This window comes from Carya illinoinensis, chromosome 11 (assembly GCF_018687715.1).
Source record: "Carya illinoinensis cultivar Pawnee chromosome 11, C.illinoinensisPawnee_v1, whole genome shotgun sequence".
Lineage (NCBI taxonomy): Eukaryota > Viridiplantae > Streptophyta > Magnoliopsida > Fagales > Juglandaceae > Carya > Carya illinoinensis.
The window spans coordinates 16,963,142-16,983,780 of NC_056762.1; the positions used below are offsets into that span (position 1 = coordinate 16,963,142).

The 20,639-nt window shown below is 36.9% G+C and overlaps 3 protein-coding genes across 3 annotated transcripts; 2 read left to right on the forward strand and 1 right to left on the reverse strand.

Moving 5' to 3' along the window:
• Positions 1-12,806: 12,806 nt before the first annotated feature.
• On the forward strand, positions 12,807-14,682 carry LOC122282693 (protein FAR-RED IMPAIRED RESPONSE 1-like). Its single transcript, XM_043094673.1, has 3 exons — positions 12,807-13,453; positions 13,545-13,673; positions 13,771-14,682. Exons 1-3 carry the CDS (start codon positions 13,391-13,393, stop codon positions 14,680-14,682), a joined length of 1,104 nt encoding a protein of 367 aa, XP_042950607.1. The 5' UTR covers positions 12,807-13,390.
• Positions 14,683-14,819: 137 nt separating this feature from the next.
• On the forward strand, positions 14,820-16,578 carry LOC122282265 (protein FAR1-RELATED SEQUENCE 5-like). The gene is made up of 3 exons (XM_043094218.1): positions 14,820-16,073; positions 16,374-16,448; positions 16,534-16,578. Exons 1-3 carry the CDS (start codon positions 14,820-14,822, stop codon positions 16,576-16,578), a joined length of 1,374 nt encoding a protein of 457 aa, XP_042950152.1.
• Positions 16,579-17,386: 808 nt separating this feature from the next.
• Positions 17,387-18,344, reverse strand: LOC122280660. Its single transcript, XM_043091638.1, has 2 exons — positions 17,987-18,344; positions 17,387-17,899 (listed from the first exon to the last, which is right to left on the reverse strand). The coding sequence occupies exons 1-2, from the start codon at positions 18,143-18,145 to the stop codon at positions 17,582-17,584; spliced, it is 477 nt and encodes a 158-aa protein (XP_042947572.1). The 5' UTR covers positions 18,146-18,344; the 3' UTR covers positions 17,387-17,581.
• Positions 18,345-20,639: the final 2,295 nt, after the last annotated feature.

Consider the following 20,639-nt stretch of genomic DNA (forward strand, 5'->3'; position numbering starts at 1 on the left):
TTTATCCTTTTGGGGCCATTGAAATAGAAAATCCAGAAAATGGTAATGTTTTTAAACTTAATGGACAAAGGTTGAAACCATTTTTGGATGATTTTACTCCAGAGGTTGAGTCCACTACTCTGGAGGATCCTGCTTATCAGAATTAATTTCTGATTCCTCATTATATATACCGTATTTGTTTTTCTTTCTTTTGCTTTTTATGTTTTTAACTTTGACAGAAATCTACTCCTTGTGTGCGCTCGAGTATCTCAGGTGACTTCTTTCCTTTATGTTTAATTATTTTTGTCTGAATATATGTTCTACAGTGTTTATCTTGCTCCAATTCATGCCTGTATAGCATACATCATCAAACATTCAATTGCCGAATATTGAGGACAATGTCACATTTAGTTGGGGGGAGGGTTTTCTGTTGAAAATTTATTAGTACCTAAAAAAAAAATCAAATAAAAATAACAATTAAAAATAAAAAAATTTGTGAGGTGCATTGAAACATAAATGATTAACACACACTTCTGGCATTTTTGTGAAATTTGAGTATTTTAGTGGAGTAGTTGAGTAGAATTATTTTGTGAAGATTTATTTTTAACCTTAAGCATAGAACATAACTTATGATGCATCATATTTTGTGGAGGAATGACTTGAAACACCGAGATGCGATATTTACAAAAATGAGAATTAGTATGATTTATATAGAATGAAGGGCAAGTTTTGAAAGAACATTTTGCACATGCTTACACTTGTAGTGTTCCTCATTAATGTTCATTGATTTAAAACAGGAGAAGTAAACTGCAGGACTACAGAGCCTTATACTATAAAAAAAAATATATAATTTAGGTAGACTAGTGGTAAGGGCTGACTTGTGGAAGTGTGGGTAGGCGCACATTCATAGGCCTGATTCCTCCATTTAAAAAAAAAAAATTCATGTAATTTTTCCTAAATAAAGGGCTAGAAACAGTTACCCAAAACTTTAGGGGTTGAATGTTCAACCTTTAAACAGAGTTGGCGTGAAAACTGCTAGTCCTTTAGGCTTTGAGATAGTTAGAATCAATAATGATTAATCTTAAGGTTGAAAAATCCTATGATAAATCATGCTTATTAGTGAGGAACACACACAGGTTTAGTCACACACATATATCCAAGTTCTGATACATTTGCCCCAATTCTATGTGAGCAGTTATTGAGACTTTCCTTGTGGATACAACTCCTGGTGTTGAGTGTCACGAATCAATTTTTTGTGAGAATTCAGAATTATGTTTGATTGTTTTTGTTTGAATTTTGAGCTTTATGCAATGTTCATCTCAATTAATTTTCACTATTTTGCTCAAGGATTAGCAAAAAGCTAGTTGGGGGGTGTGATTGAGCTGAAATATTGCATGTTTTAGCTATTTAAAACCAATGTATTTTAAATTTTTCGTGACACTATTATTGGTTTTAGATGGAAAAATAGTTAATAAGCATAAATACGAGTTGTGATTTTTAATTGATTGATATCATGTTTATGCTTAATTTTATAACTATAATTTAATGGGACAATATTTCCTCACATATATAGTCTATTTTTGATAATCTATTTTTCTTTTAATTTGTATTTGAGTGCTATTTTTATCTCTTATTTTTAGCTCAAATAAAATTCACATGAGGGAAGCGGTGTACTTTAGCAGCTAAAAAAGAAAAGACGAAGATTTTTGGTGGAGTGTGAACGTAAGAAGCGGTAGCTTGTTGATGGCTTCCGTTGGTGCAGCTAAAGTAGACTTGATTGAAAGTGCTTAATCCTCCGATGCTGAAAACGTGGTAGTTGATAGTCAAGTATAATCTAATAAAGTTGATGACTTCGGTTTGTGCAGCTAATTTGGAGTAGAGTCTCGTTTGATGTCTTGTGTGAGTTGTGCTTAATTGAATAGAGAAGAGGGAAGTCGGCTGCTTCATTTCTTTATTCTCCTGGAGGCGGCTAGCTGTAAAAAGTGGAGTGTGAATGTAATTAGAGGCAGCAAGCTGGGAGTTGTTCCAGTTTGAATTTTCGGTGGGATTATTTTTCTAAGGAGTCGGTGGGTTGGTGAGACGTAGACGTTTGGAGTTCAGCTATTTAAAGATTGTTTTTCTTGCTAAAAAGAAAAAAAGGAGGGAAGACGTGGGAAGAGACATAGAGAGAATTACGTGAAGGCTGTAGGCGATTGAGGTGAGTCGGCTGGATTAATTTGATTGGAGGGAGAGGGCAGGTAACATGGGGGATAGAAGGGAGTTGAGGTGTGTTGGTCATGAGTAGAGAGGGAGAAAGGAGAGGGGTACGTGGTGGTAATTGAGGAAGCATCGAGTAGCGAATTATAGAGAGGGTGAGAAGAGACGTGCTTGAGTTGGCTGGACGTGAGGGAATTTATTTTACTGGGCAGCTTTAATTCTCTTGCAAGAATTGAGTTATGCTGGAATTGAAGGAAGAGTCAGTGGATGCTTTAGAGTTGAGGTAAGTCGGTGCTTGAGTCATTGAACAAGAGAGGTAGACGTGTGAGTTGAGAGAGAGACGTGTAGGGAGTGAGAATTGATTAAAAGGAGTAGGTTAGGATTGATGTACGTGGAAGTCTATAGAAAGGGAAGAGAGTGCACTGCCGTGATTGACTTGGTTTGAGTGAGGTTTGAGTGAGGAGTCTTAATAGGTGAGTCGGTCAGCTGGGATTAAGAGAAATTTTTGGCAAGAAGTCGGTGCAGTAGGTACATGAGAGTTGAGAGAATTGGAGAGGTCTGTAGGCGAGAGAGAATTGGAGGGATGGATTAGAAGGGTGTTAGTGATTCATTGAAGAAGTCGGTGCTGGCTGAAATGTGTAGTCGGTGGTCATGTATTACGTAAAGGGGGATGGAATTAAGGAGTGAATTGGTCTTTGTCAAAAGGGAGAAGTCGGCTGGAGCTGGGAATATTGTTTCCAAAGGAAAAAGATTGGGATTAGTTTGATTGCGTGGGATTTATTCCTCTGTATCAACTGGATTTCAAATTTTGTTATTTCTAAATTATTGCTCAGTATTTTTTATGTTTTATTTTTAGTTTTCTAATGAAGAATATTTATGTGATTTCTATCGTACTTGTAATAAATATGTTTGGCTAAATTTTCATACTAAGGTTAGAGATGAAGTTTAATAATTTAAATATTGTTTTCGGATCCACGTAAAATTTATTCTGCGAGCTTGATCGATTGAAGGATTTTATTATTGGATATTTTGATTATCTATATACTCATCTTGATTATTGTGATTTCTAAATACAGTGAATGCTTGAGGAATCCCTGTGGTATTCAAATAGATTTGTAAATGTTTTAATCATCAATCATTCACGCTCAATCATAAGCAATTTTTTTTATTGATCTTAAATGCTAAATCTTCCAATTAAACGGAATCATTATTCTAGTTTAATTGAAGTAAATCGATTGGAAATAATATCATAAATTATTAAATGGATCCTCGAAACCTTAGTCTTTCTCCATATTAATTCATTTTATCATTTTAGTTTGATTCAGTTATTTTATCAATCTTCATTTGATTGCACGTTTCTTTTAGTAATTTCGTTTCATTGTCTGAATTTATTTTCTTTATCACAAAAGTCAATCCCTGTGGATTCGGTCCTGTAAGATACTACAACACCTGTATACTTGCAGGTAAAACTGCACTAAATTTTTTGTTCATTAATTTGAGTCAGAATTTAGGCACATCACTAGTGGGTGCCATGAATAAAGTAAGTAACTCGATGAAGTACTGTCATGTTACTATGATAAGAATATGTTTAAGACGTATTCACCGTGTATGGACCGTTGGTGGTGTGGTAACTAGTAGGAACACACAATGCATAGAGGAGCCGTGATGTATCCACATGTGTTATAAGAACAAGGCAATGCACCTACATGATATAATATGGATCACATGATATGAATCATATGATATGATATGATATGTTCTGGATCACGTGATTAAACAAGATGCGAATGATGACAAAAGTATGCTTTCCAAAAAGTCAAGGAATTCTATTACATGTCTTCTGAAAAAGGTCAAGTGCATAAGTTAAGTCTTCAGTCATGTCATGTGTCAAGTACATGTGCACGCATGCATTCTATGGTTTGCCACTTGTATGCTTATGTTAATCATGGTATGTTGTGTGCATACTTGTTGAGATTTATCGAAATCTCTTTGTGGTAGTTTCCACTACCATTCCCCACCCGGAATGGTAGAAGTTGTGGCAGGACCAAGAGTAGTGAGTTAGGATGATGATGCTCAACTTAGAGAATGAATGGATTTAGTCATGACCTACTTAGAGGTAGCTGAGATTAGAAGGATGCCTTAACGGTTTCCTTTGTTAAGGCCTTTTGGACAAAACTTGTTATGTTAATGTGCAACAAGGAGTTTGATACTTCATTACTGAGAAGTATGATTTTAAAAAGTTATGAATGAGGTTGGGATATTAGTTTTATTCTTGTACAACATTTTATGAGATAACTTATTCTGCTGCGATTTATTGCATACTACTAGAGAGATTATAAGAGCACGTATCTTCAATATCATGTATGAGGGGTATGTAGTCTTATGTTGCATGTCCCAACGCTTCAGTCACCATCCAATCCCAAGATGGTACTAGGGGCATCACAAAGATCTTTCCTCTTCCATGCACATTCCCTAGGTAACTCTCCCACTACCCTATGCTTCCTCAAAACCCTAATACAACATGTGGCAAGTGAATGGGAGTGGTGACCAAAAAAGTGAGCGTAGGTTTGTCCTTTCATGTGGTTGTCTCTTTTCAAATCTTCTAGAAGATCTTAGCATGGTTGACAAGTGTCACATTCTTAAGAAAACCCTAGGATGGGTGTATGTGATGGAAAACCGAACCATCCTCTTTGTCCCTTGGCTTTCCCCACAAATCCTTCTTGGAAATCCCCTTGGTCTTCCCTAGGCACCATTTCCCTGTGGATATCTCTTGGAAATTGAAAGGGTGCCAATCTAGAAGGTGCTAGGCATGTGGGGGGGCTTGGCCAAGTGCCTCTTGGTTTTCCCCTATGCATCTCAGCATTTCACTCTTCTAGAAACATCCTTGTATGAGTGACAAATAGCAACACTACTAGGGTTAGGTGTGTAAGCCTTCCCTTGGGATTCCCAACACCCTTCTCTCCACCTTAGCCCATTATTAAGACTAGATACAGTTAGGATTTGAATCATGGGCTAAAATCCAAATGGGTTTGGGCTTTCCTTATGGGCCGAATTACACTAAGGGTTCTCTCTCTTTGTTTTTTTTTTTTTTTTAGGGCTAAAATTTTCTTTTGGGCTCAAATTCACAATTAATCTTCTAAGGCCTCTTCTTCCCTTAAATCACTAGGGCCCTCAATTACTAAAGGCTTCTAAAAATAAACTATGGCTCATGCTTCACCATATCAGGTTATCAAAACTCCTTTGGATTCTTCCGCCTTTTCTACTACAAACAGCAAGTAGGTAGTCGCATCTTCTACTCTTGGTGGCTCTTGTCAATTTTTCTTTCCTTGGGCTATCTATTGTCACAAGACCTCCGTTATTTAGCAGATTGCTTTTGCTATAGCTTGTCCTCCTTCCAATGGAGGATTCCCTTCCTCCCCATTCTCGGGTCCTTGAGGAATTTTCATCACGTCTCCCTCAAGCCATGAGCTTTTCTTTTTCCTTAAAAGCATAAAGTTCACATCCATCAATTTCTACCTTTAAACATAATAGCCATGGTTTTTATCACTGCCTATGAGCAAGTATAACTTCACCCTATGATGTGAACCCCAATCGACTCGCTTTGAGACCCAACAACAATATTGGAAAAACAAACCCAAGAACGCCAAACTCAAGTCTATGGATGGAGAATTTAGACCCGTTGAGAACTCGTTTCAAGAACCTAGATTATATCAAAATCTAGACCCGTTGAAATCCCGTCTCAAGAACCCAAATTACGAGGAGGAACGCCACAAAGGTTGTGATTTACCTTTGATAAGTTCAAGAGTTCAATTAAGAACAAGAGGAGAAAACTCACTCACAATTAAAATTTGAAATAAAATAATGTCTTGCCTCTCAAATGAGGCTATAAGTGCCTTAAATAAACAATTCCCAAAACCCTAAAGGAATAGTGCCGCGGGTACTGTAGCGTGAACAGTGCCGCGCTACAGTAACTTCTAAAACCCTAGTTCACATAAATTAATAACTTTCCAAATATGCCCTTGGCCAAAATACAAGACCTTCCCAAAAACCCTAGTTCATTAGAAATAAGACATATGGGCTAGACATCTCCCAAGCCCAATTATTCTAGAATAATTCCTTTGACTAATAAAATAAGCCATTTCAATGAAATAAATAAGTCCATGGTCTTTAATAACAATCGGCTCAAGTCGTGTCTTCCATAGCTTGGATCAAGTGGATCAAAACTGGTTCTCATTCTTTCAAGCCCATCATGTGTGTTGGGCTCTTGCTAGTTTCATCCCAATTGGATTACACCAATTCTTGCATTGCTCCCTTAATCTTCGTGGCTCTTAATCTTGTAATTGATCCTTAAGACTTGATCTGCCTTGGGGCCCATCATTCCCCCTCTCCTCAAAAGGATTCGACCTCGAATCTCCACCTGGATCAAAGGGAAAAAGATTAGTAATATTGAAAATAGCAAACACATGATACATACCTCGAAGATCCACGAGATATGAAATATCATTAATGTTATCAAGAATTTGGAAATGTCCATCCAAGCTACTTCTGTCATCCACAAACAAAAGTATCAGAGTTAAATAATTATGTGGATTAAAATCATAAACAACTTCAAAAGGAGAATATGAAGTAGTAGTATGCAAGGTCCTATTATATGCAAACTCTTTAAATGGCAAACAATCCTCCCAAGTTTTTAAATTCTTATGAAGAATAGTGCATAAGAGCTGAGTATTAGAAACAATACTCCTAGGTACACCATGAAGTCGCACTATCTCCCTGAAAAATAAGTTAGCTATGTTTGTGGTATCATCAATTTTATGACATGGAATGAAATGTGACATTTTGCTAAATCTATGCACAACCACAAAAATAGAATCTCTACCCCTTTTAGTTGTACGCAGCCCCAAAACAAAGTCTATAGATATGCCTACCAATGGTTTACTAGGAACGGGTAAAGGTGTATACAACCAATGTGGCAAAACCTTAGACTTGGCCTTCCTACATGTAATGCACATGCCACAAATGCAATTGACGTCTCTTTTCATCTTAGGCCAAAAGAAATGTTCATCCAATAATTCAATGAAAGGCAAATGATACTCCCACAAATGTTCATGAGACACATCTAAAGTTTTCTTTGCACCAAAATGACCATTCCAATTATATGCAAACTCAATGAATGGTAAGTAGTACTCCCACCAATGGTCATCCAACACGTCTAAAATTCCCTTTATATCAAAATTTCCCAACAGACCACATCCATGCACAAGCAACTCACGCATAAGACTAGTAGGCACACAAAGTATTTTCTCTCTAAACAAGTACCAATATAGTCTATATAAATAAGAAAACGATGCTTTCTTACGTACTCCATACACACTAGCCAAGCCATCATCATTAACAAACAAGTTCTTATCGTATTCAAGTCTCAATAACTTTGCATCCAAAATGAAGATAAGGACATACCTTCTTGATAATGCATCAAACAGAAGATTTTCCTAACCATGTGTGTATTTGATTTCATGAGGAAAAGTCTCAATACATTCCTCCCACTTAGCATGCATTCTAGTCAACAACTTACCTTGTCCCTTCAAGTGTATCAAGGACTCATGTTCTTGAAAGAGAGGTCGGTTAGTAATTGTCGCACCCGGCACAAAATCAATATAATGCTCTATCTCTCTAATAGGTGGCAATCCACTAAACACACCAGTAGGAATCATGATCTTATATCCCTGCAACAAAGAAACAACAATACTAGGCAAAGGTACGTTAAGTTCGTTAGTATTAAAACTTGCCTTAGCATAAAAACTCACTTTTCTTTTTGTTTTCCTCTCATTTTCTGCACTATCTCTTCTCTTTTCACTCTCTCTTTTTTCTTCAGTCTCTTTACTCTTTTCACTCTCCTTTTTCTTTTCACTTTCTTTTTCCTTTTCACTCTCTATTTCCTTTTCACTCTCTGTTTTTTCTTCACTCTCTCCTTCTCTTGAAGTTTTGGCCTCACTATTTCTTCTTTTCTCAATCTCATTTTCACTCTTTCTTTTTTCATCAATCTCACTTTCTCTCTGTTTTTTTTATCAACTTCACTTTCTTTCTTTCTTTTTTGATCGACCTCACTTTTCAACTTGAATTGGTCCTCATGGACCTGTGTTGGAGTTAAAGGAGCAAGTTTGATTCTTTTTCCATCCTTTTCAAAGCTGTACATGTTTCTAAACCCATCATAGATCACTCTCCTATCACACTGCCACGGCCTCCACAACAAAATATGGCCAATATGCATAGGCACTACATCACAAAGTACCTCATCCTTGTACCTCCCAATTGAAAAAGAAACTAGCACTTGCTTATTTATTTTAACCTCCCCACAATTATTCAACCACTGCAACTTGTATGGTCTAGGGTGTTTCAAAGTAGGTAAATTCAATTTCTCAACTAAAGTAGTGCTAGCAACATTAGTACAACTCCCTCCATCAATAATCATACTACATACCTTGTTGTTGATGTGACATCTAGTACGAAAAATGTTTTCTCTTTGCTGCTCTATACCATCCATCTTAAATTCTGTATTGGGAGCACGCCTAACAACAAGAGACTCGCCATACTCTTCATTCTTATTGTACCTATTCTCAATACTAGGCTCACGTCTCCTCCTATCTCTTCCACTTTGTAAATTTATAATCAATGCACCTTGTTGTTCCATCTTATCCCTCACTTCCCCCAACTTCAAATTTAACCTTTCAAATTTTTGTTGCATGGACTGCAGCAAAAAGAATGAATTGTCTGACATCCCCTTTAGTTATGAGTCACTTTAATGAGACATCGTATGTGCTGCACAAAAAAAAATGTTAGTGGAAAAAGACCTCACACGCTCTCCCTCACGTGTTTACACTCAAATAATGACACTCCACTCGTGTTTCACTCTTAATTGGCTTTTTCCCGATAATGATCTCACACTCTCTTGCCTTTTACCTCAAGAGTTTTCACACTCAAGTTCTAAAAGAACTAATTAAACAAAATCAAGACAAAGCAACCTTGTTTAATCCCAACTTGCAATTAGCTCCAAGAAACAAGAACAAGAGAAACACGGAAGGAACAACAATGACACGAGAATCAAGGAAATTATACGAGGGAAAGAGTAATTACAAAACAAGACACCAACTAGAAAAAATGTATTCAGCCCCTTTAAAGATAACGCTCAATCAATGCCAAACGACTCAATTTCATATGGCAAAGTATTTCAAACAATTATACCCAAAATCATTTTCTTTCTCTTTTTTTTTTCAAATTTTGGATTTTTTATTTTTTGCCTTTTTTTTTCGATTTTTTTTTTCTTTCTTTTCTTTTCCTTTCCTTTTTTTTTTCTCAACAATTCAACCACAAACAGAAATATTCAATTGTGATAATGAAACAATTGAATTCAAACACATACAAATTGATAAGGAAATAGAAGGGAATCAATGAAACCCTAGAAATTTCAAACCCTAGATGGTGCAAATTTTGACAGCTCTCAAACAAGGAATTTAGCCACCCTATGATGATGAACATGAAACCCAAAAGATAGAATAATTTGGCAGTCCTAGGAAATTTGAATTTCTGCACTTTTTTTTTTTGTGCAACCCTAGAACAATGAAGCTCTAGAATTAACGATACAATAAATAAAGATAGAATCAGACCTGATTGGAAACCTTGCTCTGAATACCAAATAATGTGAACCCCAATCGACTCGCTTTGAGACCCAACAACAATATTGGAAAAACAAACACAAGAACGCCAAACTCAAGTCTATGGATGGAGAATTTAGACCCGTTGAGAACTCGTTTCAAGAACCTAGATTATATCAAAATCTAGACCCGTTGAAATCCCGTCTCAAGAACCCAAATTACGAGGAGGAACGCCACAAAGGTTGTGATTTACCTTTGATAAGTTCAAGAGTTCAATTAAGAACAAGAGGAGAAAACTCACTCACAATTAAAATTTGAAATAAAATAATGTCTTGCCTCTCAAATGAGGCTACAAGTGCCTTAAATAAACAATTCCCAAAACCCTAAAGGAATAGTGCCGCGGGTACTGTAGCGTGAACAGTGCCGCGCTACAGTAACTTCTAAAACCCTAGTTCACATAAATTAATAACTTTTCAAATATGCCCTTGGCCAAAATACAAGGCCTTCCCAAAAACCCTAGTTCATTAGAAATAAGACATATGGGCTAGACATCTCCCAAGCCCAATTATTCTAGAATAATTCCTTTGACTAATAAAATAAGCCATTTCAATGAAATAAATAAATCCATGGTCTTTAATAACAATCGGCTCAAGTCGTGTCTTCCATAGCTTGGATCAAGTGGATCAAAACCGGTTCTCATTCTTTCAAGCCCATCATGTGTGTTGGGCTCTTGCTAGTTTCATCCAAATTGGATTGCACCAATTCTTGCATTGCTCCATTAATCTTCGTGGCTCTTAATCTTGTAATTGATCCTTAAGACTTGATCTGCCTTGGGGCCCATCACCCTATAAGCTACAAAGATTCAAGCCTAATAATTGAGAGATTCAAGCCTAGCTTTTCATTCCATTTCCCTAGGACAACTGTGGGTTTACCTAGAGACATAATTTTTCTAATACCATCATTTGTGATGCCCCCCGCTTTAGATTCGATCAATTTATAAATGCATTTTATAAATTGTTTATTTCCATATGCAATATTTATAGCGGAAAAATTAAAAAACAATCAAAGGTTGAGCAATTTAGTATGGTACAAACTAAACATCTTTAAATCCCAAATAATTGTTTCAAAAAGATCTCCCAAATACAAAATAAGGGTTTTTAAACCACAAAACCTTTTCCCAAATGTACCATCAAAATGTGTTATGAACCCAAAATATCCAAAACATATTGTTCTTTATGTATGTAGAAGACATCCTAATGCCCCTTATCATTTTCGGAGATCTCTTGGAGGTCCTTAAAGAGCTTTAGTAGTTCGCATATAAAATTTTTAAAGACTCTAACCACTCCACTATCGTTGGGTTCGCAGGGCGCTTGGGGCTTCCTTAATTTCCAAGGGAACCTTGCACTTGCATTTCCCAATATCGTTGTCTTCTAGTCCTGTTACAACTTCTACAAACTTTGGAATGGTAGTGAAAACTACCACAATGAAATTTCAAGAAATCCCAGCAAACTAAACCAACAACATTCATAGAGATAACATAAGCATGTTGATCGGTGCAAGACTGCAAGTGCATAGTATCGTAGTTTTATAGTAAAGTGATGAGAAGAGTATCATCCTCAGGGATTGGTAACTTACTTTTGACAAATACCAAAATTAAACAAATCTCAACTTTATTTGGAAAAGTCTTAGACTTTTGTAATTGCAATTTGAAATGAAATCAATTCAAAAAAATTTTTCAAAGGAAATGAAAGTTGTTGGATGATCAAATTAATGAGAAAAAAAAGAACTTTTAGGAAATTGATTTCACTTAATCTCTCACTATACTTTTCTTATCTAACTAATTTAATTTAATTCTCTCAGTTTGTTAGCAAAATCTCCAAACTCATCTAAAAGCTTCTTTCGATAGTCAATCGGGCATATTCTTGAAAATCATTTTACACAAGAGTATGCAAATTAATGAAGCAAGAGAGCATTAAGACCAACGATTTTAAGACTATATAGGTTCATATAATTCTTTCGATCTCTATATTTACCTATGTTGAAATATCTAAGTTCTATCCTATAATTCTCTCTTTTGATAGCAAATCACAATATCAAAATTATTTAATTAATGACCAGTCACTTAGAAGCAATAAGCTCAAAATAAACCAGATAAACATAGAAGAGAATTACTTCAAATTAGCATAGAAAAGCAAGCATAATTTGCAACTAGATTACATCGTTTTTCTAGAATAAAAAAAATAACAATGCTACAGGTACACGGCCATGCGTACCCTTTGCGGAATCTGCTGACGTGGCATCATGCCACGTCAGCCAATAAAAAAAAAAAAAAAGGGCGGAATGCTTTTTCGATTTAGGAGATTTGAAACCCAAACACATTTCTGTTTTTAGAAACCCAGAACTCCACGTTCAGCGATAACCCAAGGGTTCTACCACACTAACGTCGCCGTCGCCGTCGCCGTCAATTCTGTAGAAGAGCAGATTGTTCAGGTATTCCGTTAGCTTGGTTTAACTAGATTTTTGTATAACTTCCGGAGATCAGGCACTTACATTATGCAACCTAGTCATCCTTTAATGGGATTGATTGGTCTCATGGTGTTCTCGGGTTAGTAGAAGATATTGTATGCTTTTGGCTAAATTCCATTTACAGAAGAAGCTGAACTGTTTTTCTGGGACTTTTATTTGAAAATCCAATGAGTTGATGTAAGTAGCAGTGTGAGTGTCTGATTTCAGCACCAACCACTGGCTAGTAGGCATCTTGTGACAAATCCGAAACCTCTGTTTTGCCTTTGTTATCCTCTCATCTTGCAATAGACATGCACTCATTCAATATAACTTGGTCTTGTTGAAAAATTTCCGTTCCTTGAAAAAGAAGGGGGGATCTCTTTTAATGGGTTCATAGATGTAGAAACTCTCGATTGAGGTTACCAAAAGTGGAAAGTTTCGTTGGTCTTTTCCTTCGATTGCCAGCAAGCAAACTAATGACTTATATGTGTGAGGGTGAAATTTAAGACTATTGGCTTTAGTAAGTCAGATTTCAAGTCTGAAGGGGAGGTGTATTTTATTTGTGATTTTTTATTTCTTGTTCAACAACTTGGTATGAGTGTGCTGAAATGTAAAGTTCATGACTTCATGCTGTACCGCTTTCTCTGTCCCTTATTGGACTCATATGTATTGAATTGCTCTATGTTCTGTGCAGACAACATTTCTATACTAAAGAGAAAAGATACTAATATCACAGAGTTTATATAAATTGTAACTAGTAATCTGATGACATTTATGCGTATCTTTTGTTGAATATAAGTTTCAAGTGATCTATCCTAACATAGCTAACATGCACGGGTTGTTGGAGTTGCTAATCTTGGACATTTTGGGCATTTTCTGTATATAACTCCGGACAAAATTTTCAAGGGCAAGAGGGATTAAAAAATAGTAGCATTTTTTTAGTTAGATGAAATAAGACGGACAGTATTGACCCAACCTTCTGTAGTGAATGAAGGTCGTGTTTTTGGCATGGACATGGATAAAATGGCTGTACTTGATTTATTGTAGACTCGAAAATCATGGAAAAAGGGGAAGAACACTCAGCGCCGTTAACACCATCCAGCTCAAATCTCCCAACCACGGTGTGTTAAATTTTTTAAAAACTTGTATGACTACATTGGGTTGATATCCAAGCAAAACAGTACATGAATAACTTGTGTAATAACATGGTAGGGCATACCGTCAACTTCTGTAAGCTTCAGAAATTACATGCACATGCACGGTTACTATGGGGAACTTCCGACGTGGTCACCTCTAATGCAACAGCCAGATGGCTACCAATATCCATGGAATATTCAACAGGTGATACAAATGTTTTGTTGAATTTTTATAAAATTTTTGGTTTATTTTTCAGATTAATGTCATGTACATTTAGTAATATTTAACTTCTTGTTTTTAGCCCAATGATGGTTACCCAACTCCTGTCATGACTACTGCATCCGCCGCAAGCGAAAGAGGTGATATAGAAGACTCCTCTCCCAATTGGGCTGAAACTGAGCGCCCATCTACCTCCGCTAGAGTTGAAGAAAGCAACAAAGATAGACCCAAGGATTCGATGGAAACTGAGGATAGAATAAACGAGGCAGGTCAGTTAGATGATGAGGTTGGTGGTGACACAATTGAGGAGCCCAAGCCGAAGATGGAGTTTAATTCTTTTGAAGAAGTAATGACTTATTACAAGCAGTATGCTAAGAATATTGGGTTTGGGGTAATGACAAGAAGGACTGAGAAGGGAGATGATGGGACTGTCAGATATGCCACCCTCGGCTGTGCCCGTGGTGGGAAAGCCCGTAATAGGACGTTGAATGTTGCCAGGCCACGGCCGACAGGAAAAACGGAGTGTAAGTCGAAGATTAATGTCTTAAAGGTAGATGGAAAGTATCAGTTGACAACAGTTAATAACATTCATAACCACGGCCTCAGTCCAAAAAAATCTCGTTTCTTTCGATGTAACAGAGAAGTTAGTGACTCTGTAAAAAGAGTCTTAGATACAAATGATATAGCTGGAATCCGAATGAATAAGAGTTTCGGATCTCTTGTCGTTGGCGCAGGAGGTTTTGAAAACCTACCGTTTTTGGAAAAGGATTGTTGGAATTACATCGATAAGGCAAGACATTTACGACTTGGCGCTGGTGGTGCTGGAGCCCTTCAAGAATATTTTGAACGGATGCAATACAAGAATCCTGGGTTTTTTGCATCGATGGATTTAGATGACGACGGGAGGTTAAAGAATGTCTTTTGGGCAGACCCCGTAGTAGGGCAGCCTATGAAGATTTCGGTGATGTGGTTACATTCGACACCACATATCTGACGAATAGATATGGGATGCCATTTGCACCATTTGTTGGTGTAAACCACCACGGCCAGTCAATTCTTTTGGGAGCAGGATTGATATCCTGTGAGGATACGGCCACGTTTGTGTGGTTATTCAAGACCTGGTTACAGTGTATGGATGGTATAGCTCCTAGAGCTATTATCACAGATCAGGACAGAGCAATGAAGAATGCTATTGCTATTGTCTTTCCACAGAGTCGACATCGATTTTGTTTGTGGCATATACTCAAAAAAGTCCCTGAAAAGCTTTCCTCCTATTCTGCCTACAAAAGTGGGATGAAAAATGATTTGATGAAATGCGTGTATGACACCCAAAATGTTGAAGAGTTTGAAAGTTCTTGGGAGCAATTAATTAGCACTTACAAGTTGGAGGAGAATGCTTGGTTGAAAAGTTTATACATTGAGCGCAAGCATTGGGTACCGGCATTCTTGAAAGATTCTTTTTGGGCGGGGATGAGTACAACGCAGCGAAGCGAGAGCATGAATGCTTTTTTTGATGGTTATGTTCATGCGAAGACAAACTTGAAAGAGTTTGTCGACCAGTTTGACAACGCATTGAAGAAGAAAATTGAGAATGAAAATAACGCTGACTTTCACTCGTTTAGCGTGACCATTCCCTGCATCTCTAGATCTCCGATCGAAAAGAAGTTTCAAGAATTATACACGAATTCAAAATTCAGGGAAGTCCAGCGAGAACTGCAATGTCTAATAGATTTGAGCCCAGAATTACTTAAGAGAGATGGTGGTGTCAAGACGTATCTTGTAGAGGATGAAGTTCATGTGGAAGAGTTCACTAAGCTAGTTACATATTCAGTGGACTTTAGTGAAGTGGATACATCTGCAAAGTGTTCGTGTGGGCTGTTTCAGATGAGGGGTATACTGTGCAGGCATATTTTGGTTGTATTTAAATGTAATGGTATAAAATTTTTGCCAAATCAGTATATTTTAGACAGATGGAGGAAGGACATTAAGAGGCGGTACACGTTAATCGACAGCAGCTATGCCGAAGGGGCTCAGCGAGCAGATGCTAACAGATATTCTACTCTGTTGAATAAATGTTATAAGATGATTACGCACGCTGCGGATTCGAGAAAACATACTGAGGATGCAACACAGAAGTTGGAGGCAATGATTGAGTTATATAGTGAGAACCAAGAACCTCCATCAAGAACATGCACGGGTTCCAATAACGTTCCATCGAGACCGAATGCAACTACATGTGCGGGTTCAGATAAAGTACTCAGTCCGCTGGTAGTAAGAGGGAAAGGCAGACCACCATCTCTGAGGAGAGCATCGACCATGGAAAAAGAGATAAGGAAAGTTAAGGCGAAGGCCAAGAATGCAACAGTCAAGGGAAAACGTAAACAGGTACTTCACTATGATTGACTACAAATAAATATACTTTTCTTGATGGTTGAAGTAAGTTATTAATGCACATTTTTTTTATGTCTTATGTTACTTGTTTTATTTTAGAGAGATGAAGGAGATGCACCATTATCGGACACTTGCAGAAATTTATTTGGCCCGTCAGATAAAGATATTTGTGATGTTGGATTGTCGTAGGTATATGAGCTTGTAGAGCTAAGTAAAAGCTCAATGTGCTAGGTTATTTGAGAAAAATTATCTTTTTCGACAATTTTTAAACGTTTGTTATGCTATGATGACCAGCTTGTTGAAGACAGCTCAATTCTTGAAAAATGTCGAACCCAGCGCCAAGAATCACAAATCGGGAGTCAAGAAATGGTAATTTTGCTACATTTATTTTGGCACTAGTAATATTGAAGTAATATGGTTACTTAAGATAACCAACACATATTACTCCTTGCAGATGTTCCTTGAGTTGGATGGATCACAACCGGTGGATGGTAGGTGACTTGTTAGAAATTTTATTGGTAACAAGTGAAGTTGGTACTTAGCATGCTTCGGCCACTTGAAAGAGTTTTGAAAGGTTTAATATGCACATTCTTAATTTAAAGTATTGTATGAACTTAATTTAATTGATAGAATCTTAGATGACATTATTATTTGTAAATAATAATGATTATTTATACATATACAAATGTTGTTAGTTTTGGTATAAAATATTTATGGGATTTTGAGAAATTGAGATATGAAAGGAAGCATAAATATTGAGATATGTAATTTTTCGTACTTGGGAGCCATTCGGATCTCTTGTTATTGTGACAGTTTGGGTATGTTCTTTTTCAAAGTTGTAATTAGTGACTCTGTTGTGCAGCTGCTGATTCATGACCCCACAAAGGGCGGCAGTATACAACATTTACATATACAAATGCCCACAGCCAGCATTCACTAATCCCATGTAACGGTATAAAAGGAAGTTATGCCATGTTGCCTGGGGGAAATCCCGTTTGAAAGAGTTTTGAGTAAAAGGTTGTAGTCTATGAGGCAGGTCTATGAGAAGCACAAATGTTAATTGTAATGTCGGATTCGCACCTATGAAAAGTTGGGATGTTTATTCACTAACTTGTGTAATGAATTTACATGAGGTTATTAATCCGAATGAGTAAGAATATTTTGTTGCACATTAATTTCTAGGCTAACAGCAGTATTCTTATGAGGATGCATTTTCGGGTATAAAATGCATCATGGAAAATGTTTCTATAATTACATAGAACACAAAATATTGCAAAAGTTAGGAAAAAATTCCCACTGGCCGCAACTTTCATTTCCTAACTATTCAATAAATTCAACATAGTAATGACTAAAAAACGCAAGGATTCTATCTTATCCCAACACAAAAACATGGGATGTTTCACAAAACATCTAACATCCATCCCATTAAAGGTATTTCCTGCATATACAAAACATCGGAGTTACATACACAGCAGCAACTAAATCCTATCACATATCTGAAATTACTTATGCACCACCAAGAAATATGCTACAACAAAGGCTAAAGCCCAAAACCCACGGACTAATGTGCGTGCACGTCTAACTTCAGCTTCACGGACAACAGCCACCAACTCCTTCAATAACTCCTCATTTCTATTGGATAGTACGAACTCAAATTCGTCTACTCTTTTACGCAAATCAATAACGAGCTTTTCTATATCATTCACTAACATCTTCAGCTCTTTCTCCTTGCAGCAAAATTTAGTGTCATTTTCTGGACGGTCTGACATCTTGTATTCATGGCCCTCTACCCATTTGAAATACTTACAATATGGTAAGCCCTGTGATTTTATACACATTTCTTCCAAAAATGTTAGATGAACATCACATCAAATACAATGATTTAAGTAAAAGCTGAATTCAGTTACCTCTTTGTTGTACTTTGGGCAACTTAAAAAGGGACGTCCTGGATTATTTTGAGTATTTGAGAATCTCAGTTGGGCTTCAATCTCACAGAAGCATAATGGATGACCCAGATTTTCTTTGGAAAAAGAGGAAGAAGCACAAATTGTCGTGGATGATGACATATTCTTATATTAATCCAATGCCATGAAACATGTTGTCAGAAAAATAGAACACCCTCTGCCCTTATGAGCTATTCATTAAGGTCATGCATCTATGAAAGAAACTTCCCTAATATGTATCTCTTTAACACTTATTCACTAAAACTTATGGAAGCTAAAAGCTGGAATTTTCCAGTTAATAGCAAAAGGCCGCAACATGTAACTAAGTAGAAAAATCAGTATATGCCATCTTTCTGAAATGGGCTTCACAACCTTACTAGTTGGGAGTTCCAATAAAAATTATTCCACCAAAACTTCATTGTTTCTAAATTAAACTTGGGTTAAGTTTCATTTAGAAGATCTTGGGTGAGTGAGTGAGTGAGTGAGTGAGAGATAGATAATTTTCAGACCAGAAACTAATTGACTAAATTCTAACATTGTGTGTATTTCGAAATGTTCTTCATGATCATGTTTAGCTATATGAATTAAGCAGCAGCATATATTTCCTGCATCTAGACCCCATGCCAGCTTGGTTGAGGTGTTAACTAAAAAGGAATGGAAAATTGGAAATCTGTTCATTCCAAAGAAAAGAAAACGTTTGGTACCAATATAAAAGAGGCATACTTGCACAGGCACATAGGAGTTGATTGTAAATATTAAACATGGAAGTAGTAAGAAGGCATTTTTTTTTTTTTAAGTATAGTAAGACGGCATCTATCATGTCCTAAGCAAATACATTCAATCTCTGCATAACTCACTCAACTGATCCTATCTGAAATAGTGTACATTTCTGTTCTACATTGAAGATTATGAAAGGGTTTGCTCTACATTCATTTCAGGCATCTTTGAAACAGTACTTCAAGAATCATGAATGTGAATTTGTTTTGGCACCTTAGCATCCATTACCAATAAATTAAATTTCTGTTAGAATCTGTTAGCACTTTGGGTCAAAACAAATGACCCAAAAGTCCACAATGTAGAAAAATCTCCCACCCTTTCCCAAAACAATTACAGCTTGGTCAAGACATGATGACTTCCATGCAAAGAATACCACTAGAATAGAAGAGCAAGAACAAGAGACACATGCTTCCCTGAACATTTAGAACTGAAGGGAAAAAACAGTAGGCATTTATATACCAATATGTCAACACTCCGCTTAACTTTTTCCTAACACCAAAGCAGGACAAAATGAATCCGGCCACTTTGTATAATTTTCCAGGTATTTAAAGAAATTTTTTTTTAATAGGTATCCAGGTCCCAAAATAAATTATAAGACCGAATAGTTAGTGACACTATTTCCAGCTTTTCTCAGCAACCAGGCAGACAATTCGCTTCTAAAATTAAAAAGGGAGTAAAACACGAACAAACCCATTTCAAAGCATGCATCAAACACTTGAGTCCTTTAAATCAACCAAAAAATCTAATATCAGGCTCTAAGATTTATGAATTCTAGTAAAACCCGAACAAACCCATTTCAAAACATGCAGCAAACACTTGAGTCCTTTAAATCAGCCAAAAAATCATATATCAGGCTATAACATTTATGACTTCTAGGACTTCTTCAGCACAAATCAAACACCATTCCAACCCAAAATTACATCGACCAGCGAAAGAGAGAGAGACAGACAAGAAATAATACGCATATATGTGTGTATATATATATATATATAGAGAGAGAGAGAGAGAGAGAGAGAGAGAGAGAGAGACACACACACACACACACACAATCCCAAGATGAAATGACTCTCACCATGAGGGTTTCCAAACTGAGATGGAACTACGACGGAAATGGTTGAAACACTTTGCCAAGATCTTTCGTCTGATTTTGATTTACACAAAATGCTACGACCTAATCCCTACTCTGTACGTGAAGGGGGGGGAAGGCAGGATGCGGATGCGGAAAGGGGGAAGCACACGACTGCACCTTCTGCTCCTGCACTAATTTCATCCGGGTTGTGTTCGTGAAGTGGGGAAGGCAGATGAGGAAAGGGGGTTCTGTTCTGTTCTGTTCCCACCCGGCATGAAACGCACCGTTTCATTAAAAATGCCACGTGGATCTCGGGTACGTGGCGGGTACCCCAAGCCGTGTGCAAATATCATTTTCCTAAAAAAAATTTAGTTGATGCTAAAAATTAAACTCAACAACGATGAATTCACATAATTTTTCTGAGAGGAGTGGAAGAAAATCAACAGTCAAGAAAATACTCCTTGAAGTCGCAGTGTCCTCCTCAAAAATGAAAGAAAAGAAAAATCCCCATCTATTCCATACGTGCATCCCACAGTCCAGCTTTGTGTCAATAGAAACCCGCATAAACCAAAACCTTCTACCCTTTTTCTTTACGTTCGTTCATTCCATTCCAAAAGAACCCTGCAAAAAAAAAATGTGTGTAGCTTTTTTTCCAGCTTCCGTCTCGCGTCCAAGAGAAGGCACGTGTTTCATTCCTTTTGCCAAGTCAAACCGCTGCTCGTGTATATTTGTTCACGAGCCCAAAATCCCAGTTTAAGTTCGTTTTGTAAA